The sequence below is a fragment of the Myxocyprinus asiaticus genome, chromosome 10, assembly GCF_019703515.2.
Source record: "Myxocyprinus asiaticus isolate MX2 ecotype Aquarium Trade chromosome 10, UBuf_Myxa_2, whole genome shotgun sequence".
NCBI classification, from domain to species: Eukaryota; Metazoa; Chordata; class Actinopteri; order Cypriniformes; family Catostomidae; genus Myxocyprinus; species Myxocyprinus asiaticus.
In genome coordinates this window covers 38,567,177-38,578,482 of record NC_059353.1, presented here as the reverse complement: position 1 = coordinate 38,578,482, position 11,306 = coordinate 38,567,177, and the positions used below count along the sequence as shown (strand labels likewise).

At 40.7% G+C, this 11,306-nt stretch overlaps 2 protein-coding genes across 6 annotated transcripts in view; one reads left to right on the top strand and one right to left on the bottom strand.

Annotated features, from left to right (window-relative positions):
- The window catches only part of LOC127447171 (1-phosphatidylinositol 4,5-bisphosphate phosphodiesterase delta-4-like), a 45,215-nt gene that overhangs the window by 230 nt on the left and 33,679 nt on the right, over positions 1-11,306 (bottom strand). The window lies entirely within an intron of this gene.
- LOC127447170 (zinc finger protein 142-like) lies at positions 9-9,840 on the top strand. 4 transcript variants are annotated; one of them, XM_051708801.1, is made up of 8 exons: positions 9-122; positions 1,590-1,796; positions 2,193-2,327; positions 2,447-3,274; positions 4,290-4,467; positions 4,544-7,535; positions 8,042-8,147; positions 8,241-9,840. In XM_051708801.1, the coding sequence occupies exons 2-8, from the start codon at positions 1,709-1,711 to the stop codon at positions 8,723-8,725; spliced, it is 4,812 nt and encodes a 1,603-aa protein (XP_051564761.1). In that variant the 5' UTR covers positions 9-122; positions 1,590-1,708; the 3' UTR covers positions 8,726-9,840. The 4 variants fall into 4 exon arrangements, with proteins under 4 accessions (XP_051564761.1, XP_051564758.1, XP_051564759.1 ...); XM_051708798.1 differs by having other exon boundaries at positions 62-196; XM_051708799.1 differs by having other exon boundaries at positions 103-234.

The window sequence follows — 11,306 nt, the reverse complement described above, 5'->3', positions numbered from 1 at the left end:
TGTGACTAAATAGAAGCAGTCGTGCACGACATTTTTAGATATTTGTGAAAAATTCTAGATAGATTTTGGGCATTTTAAAGTTTATAATTCTCCACCATGTATGCAACATTTTTCTTTCAAAAGTAAGTTTTTTCTTTGAGTACAAAATCGTCCAGAAATGGCGCCGCTTTCATGGTTTACATCCAGACAAGTACAGGTAATGTTTGATTTAATTCAAGCAATACCTATAAAGTAGTAAGTATAATCATTACTAAAGGCTTTGATACAATATTTTATCTAGTTTCAGCACATCCCAACAGTCTTACTTTAATTAAACAGATCAGTCTTCTGTCTCTACTGTAATTGCGTTGTTTATTTGTTTATCAGACCGAAAGCAACATGAATAGAAGCGCAGTAGGTCAGAAATCTATTTAAGCAAAACATGCTTCCTCGCATCGTGTTTATTCGTCGTAACTGTTCACATAATATTTATCTCTCAAGATTATTTTATGTTCTGTGAAACCCAAGGTAAAAACCTGACGAATACACTTAAAATCGTGTCTTTTCATCTCAGACTGATTAAACGGTCACAGATATGGCTGGGTATCAACACAGATTTCACTATTTGATTCGATTTCGATACGATAAAATTCTATTCGGATTCATTTTTGGTATATTTCAATTATAATATTTATTTTGCTTACATATTAAATTCTCTCCCAGCTAATGCTGTAAATTATATAGGTAACTTTCTAACTTGGTACAGTATGAAAATATTGATTTTAAAATTTAACAACAGGGCCCAAACTATGCAGTTTAATTGCTGTTTATTTAACAGATACAATAATTAACACAAACAAAGCCAAAGTAAACAGAGTGGTGTGGAATACTTGTGAATTGTAATCTGGTACTGATTACAAATTACATGACCAAAAAATGCAATCAGTAATGTAATCTCACAGATTACATTTTTTGAGGGGGCAATCTAATCTGATTACTTTTGGATTACTTTCAACCGAATTTTATTTTATGTCACATGCATTTGAGTAGGATAATCATTTTAACATAAAAGTACAAAGAGGAAGAAAATGTATTCCATTCTTTATTACTAACGAAAAGAGTTCCGTTTGGCATTTTTAAAAAGTGCATTAAACATTACATGAATGAAATAAACATTAATCTAATTAAAGCAATGACAGTGATATTGATATGAAAATTATCAATAGATTATTAACAATTTATTGCCATTGCCTTGTTAGTATGTAATCATGTAATCTATGAAAAAGTAACTGTAGTCTGATTATGAGTATTTTAAAATGTAATTTAATCCAATTACAAGTACTTGATTTTTGTAATCTGATAGTAATAGTAATACAGATTACATGTGATCCGTTACTACCCAGCACTGAAAGCAAAAGATCAATCTTTGGATTTAAAAAACCTGCATTGGGATTGTTCAAAAAAAGATCGAATTAGGCGAATTGGAAAATGTTTATTTTTCCCACCTCTACTCGCAGAATTGTATAAGTCTGCTACTTTTTCTTTTGTTCAGTGAAAACTTTACAGAAACCATTAGGCTAAATCACATTTTAATCTCAATGGTCTTGCAGAACAGTCGTGGTTCCCTGGGAAACGGCTGGTCCTGATGTTGTAATCACTGATCTGCGGTTGTAATAGAATTTTTAACATCACTCACTGATACCTTTTGGAGCTTTATTTACATTGTGCCATGGAACAGCAAGAGCCTGGATGTGATGCAGTACAACTCTCTAATCATGTGGAAAATGACAATCATGCAACAGATGTCACATCTGAAGGTAAATAAAATAGTACTTATCAAGCCAATGATGTTTATTACATATTCAATACGATTTAATCATGTTGCATGCATCAGTATGTTGAAATTATTCATATTTATTACACTGCTCTAGAACACATGATTCTGGCCAATCGCTTCAGTCTGCTGTCAAATATATTTGCGTAATGACCGCTAAACTCAATAATTGACTTTTGTGTTTTTTTATTTCTTACATAATGAATAACGTACTGCAGAATAAGTCTAACAAGTCCTGATCACCCTGTCAGGGTTCATTTTGCAGCCGGCTAAAAGCACATTGTCCCTTACACAGTCGCAGAGTATATATATCTGAATTTATTTCCCTTACAACTTTGTCAGCTTACAGGTCATAAGAAATATATTGTTTGCTTCACAGCTTTGTCTCAGTTGAAGGGCTCGGATGTACACGTGTTACCTAAAAGCAAGAAAAAAGCTGCCAAAAGATTGAAAGCATCAGCAAAAATGGGAAAAAAAGCAACCACCATTAGCCAGGGAAAATCTATGGCTAAAGGTAGAACATACAAACAATGCATTTGTATATGTACTGTATACCCTTTGATTTGAAGAGGTATATTATGATTGGAATAATTGTAATCCCAAATCTGAATTATTCTGCCTGTTTCTGTTTAGTGGACCATGTTGCAGCAGGCACCGAACACATGTTCCACACACATATCTGCTCAGAGTGCAGACGCTGCTTTAAAACTCGCTCCCATCTGGTGGAGCACATGCGCCTTCATTACCCTGACCCCAGTTTGCAGTGCCCCACCTGTAAACACTACTTTACAAGCAAGAGTAAGCTACGTGTCCATAAGCTGAGAGAGACCGGACAGAAACTCCATCAGTGTCATCTGTGTGAGTACGGAGCTGTGGAACGCAACTCTCTGCGACGACACCTCGCCAGCGTGCATGGGCATCAAGAGGACGATGCCCACAATACAGAGCTGTTTACATGCCCAACATGCCAAAAGATGTTCAGTCAGAGTCAGGCATTAAAGATCCATATGAAGTCCCACAATAGGACACAAGATGGGCAGTCATTGCTCTGCTTTCATAAGGGGTGCTTATTTCAATATACAGAAAAGAAGAAGCTTCAAAAGCATGCATTAGATGAGCATCAAATTGAGGCCATTGAGTGCCGTCATCATGCCTGCAGCATCTTCTTTGGGAGTCGAGAAGAAATGGAAAAACATTTCAGCACACATCAGGCTTATCACTGCCCGCACTGTGACTTCTCCTGCTCAAATAAGAGCCGTTTCCAGCAGCACAAAAGACAGGGGCATCCAGGCAAACAGGAGCTGAAATGCAGCTTCTGTCCTTTCTCCACCCTCAACCCTGTAGATTTTGATCAGCATGTTGGTCACTTTCATGCCAATGAGAAAACACACCACTGTCCGCAGTGCAGCTTTGCGACAGCTCACAAAAGAGTCTTAAAAAGACACATGCTAATGCATACAGGTGAGATGCATTATCCAGATTTCTAATAAGTACTTAAATTTATGCAAAAATGTTAATTCGGCTTTCATTTACTTACTCTCATGTTATTCCAAAACCGTTCTTTTTTCCGTGGAACACAAAAGGTGAATATTTAAAGAATATCCAGTGTTCAGGGGGCCTTGGTAGCTCAGCGAGTATTGACGCTGACTACCACCCCTGGAGTCGCGAGTTTGAATCCGGGGCATGCTGAGTGACTCCAGCCAGGTCTCCTAAGCAACCAAATTGGCCCGGTTGCTAGGGAGGGTAGAGTCACATGGGGTAACCTCCTCTGGGTCGCGATTAGGGGTTCTCGCTCTCAGTGGGGTGCGTAGTAAGTTGTGCGTGGATCACGGAGAGTAGCATGAGCTCCACGTGCTGTGACTCTCCGCGGTGTCATGCACAGCGAGCCACGTGATAAGATGCGCAGATTGGCCACTGAGACTTGTCCTCCGCCACCCAGATTGAAGTAACCGTGCCACCACAAGGACCTACTAAATAGTGGGAATTGGGCATTCCAAATTGGGAAAAAAAAAAAAAAAAGCTTAAGTCCTCGTGGTCGCGTAGTAATTTGCCTCAATCCGGGTGGCGAAGGACGAATCTCAGTTGCCTCAGTGTCTAAGACAACCAACCCGCACTCAGCGTTGCCACGGAGACATAGCGTGTGTGGAGGCTTCACGCCATCCACCGCGGCATCCACGCTCAACTCACTACGGGCCCCACCGAGAACGAACCACATTATAGCAACCACGAGGAGGTTACCCCATGTGACTCTATCCTCCCTAGCAACCGGGCCAATTTGGTTGCTTAGGAGACCTGGCTGGAGTCACTCAGCATGCCCTGGGATTCGAACTAGCGAGCTAGCAAACACCAGGGGTGGTAGCCAGCGTCTTTTACCACTGAGCTACCCAGGCCCCCCTAAAGTGTTCATTTCTGCATAAATTATTCCTTTAATTACTCATTGATCATGCTTGACTAGAATGAACATTTATATTTACAGGTGAAAAGCCCCACAAATGTACTATTTGTGACTTCAGATGTCGGGATGAGACGTACCTCTCAAAGCACATGTTGACACACTCCAATGACAAGCAGCACATGTGCTCAGAATGTGGATATGTTACTAAATGGAAACACTATCTCACTGTGCACATGCGTAAGCATGCAGGAGATCTGAGGTATGCATTGTCCTTGATTGTTTTTGTAATAAAACTGTGATAAAAAAGAAACTGATCCACCTCTCATCTCTCTTAGGTACAAATGTAATCAGTGTTCATATCGTTGCCACCGCATCGACCAGCTGAACAGTCATAAACTCCGTCACCAGGAAAAGTCTCTGATCTGCGAGGTGTGTGCATATTCCTGCAAGAGAAAGACTGAACTGTGCAGACACATGCAGCTCAAGCACTCCACAAACACAGATCTCCAACCTCCTGTTTACCAGTGCAAGTTTTGCCCCTACACAACAAAGTACCGGCAAGCCCTGCATAGTCACGAGAACTGCAGGCACACACGCACACGCGTGTTCTGCTGTGCGCTCTGTCGCTACACCACTTTTAGCAACACAGGCCTCTTCCTGCACAAAAAGAAAACCCACGGATATGTGCCCGGAGATGTGGGGTGGCTTGAGAAGTATGCAGAGAAAGAGAAAGAGCAGAACTCTGCAGAATTTACTCAGAGCTTTTTCTTCAAAACTGCAGAACCTCAGATTGCAAATTCTGCAAACGGGGAACATACTGAATATGCAGAACAGGCTAATAAGTCTATAGATGACTCACAAAATATCTCTATAAATGACAATGAGAATGAAGCAATAGCGGCCACAACTGGAGGAACTAGAGAACTGACTTTAGTACAGCAGGTCAGTCCTGATATTGTATCTGCAAGAGAAGAGGCATGTAAACTTTCCGAAGGACATCCAACTCCCACTGATGAAGAACAGTGTGATACCTCACTTTTCAATTCACAAACAAGCACAGGTAGCATACAGACAAAGCATTTGCCTGCTGAGACCGTAAACATCGGGAACGCAGGTTTTGATGCACCCGTTGGAGGCCACATCGGGTATCATTCATTACATTCAGTCCACCAAAGCTCCCCAGAGCCAGGAGATGAGGACGATGATAACGAGACAGCTTACTGTGAGGATCAAATTGACCCTGACAACCTCCCACCAGTCACAGGAAGTGAAAGAAATAGGGAGGGACTCCAAAATTCTGAAGTCCACAAAGAGAGCTTGATCTCGAACTCGTATCTAGAGCCCTCAGCTTCAGAGACTCGTCTGCAGGTCATGAGGAGACAGGATAAAGACCAGGCTAAAGCCCTCATACTAGAGGGCAGGGTGCAGATGCTTGTTGTCCAGACACGGAACAGCATGTACCAATGTAACCGCTGCTCCTATGTGACCAGAAAGCAGGCAGCCTTAATCCGGCACTGCAGGTCATCCTGCCAGGTGATGAAAGCAGAACTACGCTGCCAGGAATGTGGCATGCAGTTTAAACAGCAACGTTCTTTAAACACCCATTGTCTCAAGAAGTGCCGGTTGCTGCTTAGGAGTAGAAAGAAATTTAACTTTGCAAGCATTGTAGGTCAATCAGGGAGCAATGCATCTATACAGGTACAAAGCAAATCAAAAGAGGACACTAGTACTGTTCTTAATCAGAGTAAATCAGGATCCCTCACTTTGCAACCTGAAACTATTGAAGTTACTGATGATACACATTCAAGAGAGCAAGATTCGGCTAAACTTGAAGGCCCTGCAATAGTAAGTGTGGCTGATTCACTGAAAACCACATCGCAAGGAAGGCATACAATTGTCATGAGTAGAAATAATGAGAATTTCAACGCTATGCCAGCTCTAGCTGGGGCCGTGGACTCCGTAAATAATGAGACCTCTGGCTATATTGAAGATGATGGTAGATATACTTGCAAACTATGTTCTTTTTCATCTATCAGGAAAGTCACAATAGATCGTCATTGCGCAACATGCAGAAGAAGCACATATAAAAAAATAGATCTGGCTGAAAACAGGGAGCAGTTTGAAGAAGAGGGTAGTCCTAGTGACTATAATCAGGAGGAAGATGGAGCAAATTACTCTGAAAGAGATTCAACAGACAAAGAAAGACCACAAGTCCTAAATCCCAGATTCTCCTGTCCCAACTGTCCTTTTCAGTGCCATCAGAAGAGAGCTTTAACAAGCCATGAGATAAAGGGCTGTTTGAAACCAGGTGAAGAACAGTGTCCACACTCTTCATTTGTGGCTAAATCTGAAAAATCTCTAAACCATCACACCCTGGGTCACCGGAAAGATAAAAATGCTACTAAAGGAAAAATGTCAGCTAAACTTCAGTGCAGTCTTTGCTCCTTCACCTGCAAACAAGAGCGTTGTCTAACACAGCATGTCGCTGTGAAGCACGAGGGAGTTCGACCTCACCAATGTCGCTTCTGTGCATTTAGTACAATACGGCGCTACCGACTGGAGGCCCATGAATCCTTGCACACAGGTGTTGGGAGGCATAGCTGTGAGATATGTGGACAAACGTTTGGCACCACATCCAGACTACGCTTGCATCATCAACGTATCCACAACAAACAGGCAACGCACTTTTGTTCTCTTTGTGACTACAGGGCGTATAATCTCAACGACATCAGTTGCCACAACTTGAGCTGCCACACCGGTGAGCTAAACCACCATTGCTGCAAATGCAGTGCACGTTTCAGCTCTGATATTGCCCTCAATCAACACTGCAACCGAGCACATCCAGATGCCAACAGCCTGTCCTGCGCTCATTGCAGCTTCACTTGCAACCGTCAAGCTGCTCTCAAAGCTCATTTGCGTCGTGACCACTCTGAAATCGAGAATGGTGCTACTAAAGAGGACTCTGAGACTCAAGATGGTCCAGAAAAACAAAGCAAGATCTCTGTCACCCACCAGTGCTTGGTTTGCTTCTTCAGCACCCATAAAAAGCTTCTTCTCATCCAGCACATGTTAGATGAGCATGAAGATGGGCCAGCGTCTGAGAAAACTCTAAAGTGTGATGTCTGTGGTTTCTCCTGCACCCACCAAGTAGTGTTTGACCAGCATGTACGATCGCATGGAGGAACCTGCCTCTTTAAGTGCACTGAATGTGAATTTTCCACCAGGAATAAGCAGAAGATCACCTGGCACATTCGAATACATTCAGGAGAGAAACCTTACCGCTGTGAGAAGTGCAGCTATGCCTGTGCTGATCCCTCACGACTAAAGGTATGAACTACCATTAGGCACAGTGTTGATTCAAACAAAGATGATGGAATGACTTAAAGGTGCACTCAGTAACTTTTGTCTTTGTGTCATTTTGGACTTACACTGACACCTAGCGTCTTGGATGCAGCATCATTTAAAATCAATAGTTTTTAGAAATAGAAATTTAGTATTCACAACTTTAATCAATGAGTGAATGTGTCAAATAACTAGACAGTTACTGAGATTAAGCAAGTAGTATTCGGCTTGTCATGTGATTCTAACATGGCAGCCCCCATGTGCGGACCCTCTCCACATAGAATAAAACTGCTTTTATAAGGCTACTGATATGACTGGAGTTTTCATTTTAATGTGAGTGGTCATGATTTCCTGCATATATTGCAAAATTACAGTTCATGTCTTTAGGAGTTAAACTTTTTTTTAATGAGAAATTTTTTTCGTTTTAAGATTGTTTTATACATATAAAACATGTTGGTGTTTCCAATTTAATGCAGTTTCTCTTATTTTAGTATCATATGAGGATTCACATGGATGAACGCAAATATCTCTGCCCAGAATGTGGCTACAAATGCAAATGGGTCAACCAGCTGAAGTATCACATGACAAAACATACAGGTGTGTATCATACTCCGTAGAATAATAGTGGATGGCCATTACTCTGACAGTAGCATTCTTGCTCTGATGTGTTTATCTTCTGTGCTCTAACAGGGGCCAAACCGTATTCATGCGAGGACTGTGAGTACCGCACCAACCGTGCCGATGCCTTGCGCATCCACCGGGAGACACGCCACAGAGACGTGCGTTCCTTCATCTGCGAGAAGTGTGGCAAGGCTTTCAAGACAAGCTTTCTGCTCAAGACTCACCAGAGAAAGCACAGCGAGGAGCGGCCTTACGTGTGCTCCGTGTGCCAGAAGGCATTCCGGTGGCCTGCAGGTCTCCGCCATCATTACCTGTCCCACACCAATCAGCTGCCATTTCACTGCCTCCACTGTCCCTACAGGGCCAAACAGAAATTTCAGGTTGTGAAACACCTTAAGAGGCACCACCCAGACTTGCCCGCGCAACATGGTGTGGGTAAGGATCAAGAGACCTCTAGCTTAGTTACACAGAAGGCCTGGACTGGAGAAGAAGATGAAAGACAAGAGGATGGACAAACTGCTTCAGAACGTGTGCAAAAAGCAGCGGATATTTAGCCATGTACTGTGTCTGTATGCAGGGGCGTCGGAGCATGGGTAATGATGGATCTGAGTAAAAGGAGCCCTCACTGGAGGGGGGCCCACTGAAAGGCTACATTGATATTCCATTATATTCTCATTTGTTATATACATACAGTAATAACATATTGTTGTTTGTAATAAAAGGTGGCAAGAGTCTGTTTTCCACATGTAAAAAGAGAAAAAAATTGCTTTTGGCGAGAAAATAAATCAGAATCAGAATGAGCTTTATTGCCAAGTATGCTTACACATACAAGGAATTTGTCTTGGTGACAAAAAGGGAAATATTCAGCAGGTGGTAGGTAACATTACTAGCAACTGCATCATTACATGTTTTTTATTAAACAGTGAACAACAATCAGATGCTTACTTAATAAAGTGACATGCACAATTCAAATCAAACTGTCGACATCTGCCGCTACTCACGCATCTACTATATAAACATATTTGACTTTTGTGCAAAAAAATCAGATGTTCATCTATTATGCCTAAATTTTGTTTTTCTTCAGATCTGCATAGGATACATGTGAAATGTTCCTCATATTAAGCCACTAAAAGAATATGCAAGGAACAAAATCAACTGTAATTGCGCTCAGATGCCGTTATCTATTTAAAGAGACAGTACCGATTTAGCATGTGTTTTGAGTATCGATGTAAATATTTGTAAACAGAACAGTCTATGCATGTAAACAATAAACATGAAACTGCATTTATTATTTTGCATACATATATTTGTTACATTTATTGATGGAATATATATGGACCATTTTTCAAAAGCTAAAATGAGACCAATATGAAGAAAAACTGACAAAATATAAAATTGAATCTGGAAATATGTAACAATACCCAGCTCTAATTTTAATTTAATTTGGGATCTTGTGCAAATATCAGTTGGCAAGTTAACACTTTCTAAAACTACCTGAGAGCAGAAATGTCTCAGAATAGACTGAACAAACTGGCACTCTTCTCATTTCAGAAATATTATGGTGACTTTGCCAACAAGAAAACTCAAAAATGTATATGTGTATAATTTATTTTGTTAGTTGTTTTTTATGTATTGCATCATTTAAATAATATTTGTATTTGAAAATAAATAGTTGTGAATTACTTATGAATTAGCACTTATTTTATTTATTTTTTTATTTTTTGCTTTTCTGTCCAATGTGGAATGCTGAATTCCCAATGCGCTCTAAGTCCTCGTCGTGGCGTAGTGACTCGCCTCAATCCAGGTGGCGGAGGACGAATCTCAGTTGCCTTGATTGATGGACTCAGTTGGTCTGAGTCCATCAATCCGTGCATCTTTTCACGTGGCTTGTTGAGCACGTTACCGTGGAGACATAGCGCGTGTGGAGGCTTCACGCTATTCTCTGCGGCATCCACGCACAACTCACCACACGCCCCACCAAGAGCGAGAACCACATTATAACGACCACGAGGAGGTTACCCCATGTGACTCTACCCTTCCTAGCAACCGGGCCAATTTGGTTGCTTAGGAGACCTGGCTGGAGTTACTCAGCATGCCCTGGATTGAAACTCGCGACTCCAGGGGTGGTAGTCAGCGTCAATACTCGCTGAGCTACCCAGGCCCCCCTTGAATTAGCGCTGTTAAATATCCATCTAAAATGTTTATACTGGATATTATCCTCACCACAAGCCCAAATTGTTAAGGGGGCCCTTAAACAGTACTGTACCCAGGGCCCAAAATTTGGTGCTATGCCCCTGTCTGTATGTATGTAGATAAGAAAGTTTTCTTTGAAAACATGTGGAAGTATTACATGCCATCTTGATCATAACACTCATGGAAACCAAGAAACATTTGACAGTATATTTATTCATGTTTATTCCTTTAATAAGACAACATTGGCTTTTTTCAGGGTAAAAAGATGAATTCATGATATACATTAATATTTACTTGATCATGATCATACAGTTTGTAATGAGAGTAGCAGTATATAAGAGTAATATCATTTAAACATTTGCTCTAGAGTGATTTATAAAAGGCACTTTTACCATGCTCAATTATATTTAGATAACGTTTCTTAAAGCATTGCACAGGATGCATTCACCGTGGTTACGTAGTGTTTAGTAAGAAAATGCACTGTATCTTGTTTTGATGACAGTACACTTAATATTGCATAGATTATACCAGGGGTCGAAGTTTGAGTCCACTTATGAAAATGTTTCTATTTTACATTTTTCTATTTTAATCATTTATTTTTCATTACAACTGATATTATCAGCATAACAGAGTGAAAAGTTTGTGCAAAACCCACATGTGAAAAATCTTGTATGTTAATTTTCACAGAGCATCTTGTGAAAGTGCTTTCATGAATGAAAACCTGTCCTTTTGTACAAAATGAGTTAACACAGTTAATGTCACAAATATGCTTATTTGATTACTGATCACGAAATTGTGTGGAATCTTAAATATTTCTTATATTATGTCATTGTAATCACTAGCAAGCAACAACAAGAGAGAGGAGTAGGCTGTTTTATTTATATGAAGTTTTTCGCACCTGCATTCCAGTCTACATCTCGATGTAATCCTTCCTCATGATTA

Bases quoted from the DNA above. Each gene is read 5' to 3' on its own strand.
- LOC127447170 (XM_051708801.1), top strand. From the start codon at position 1,709: ATGGAACAGCAAGAGCCTGGATGTGATGCAGTACAACTCTCTAATCAT. The intron at 4,468-4,543 runs GTATGCATTGTC...CATCTCTCTTAG, and splicing joins AAGCATGCAGGAGATCTGAG to GTACAAATGTAATCAGTGTT. The intron at 7,536-8,041 runs GTATGAACTACC...CTCTTATTTTAG, and splicing joins CTGATCCCTCACGACTAAAG to TATCATATGAGGATTCACAT.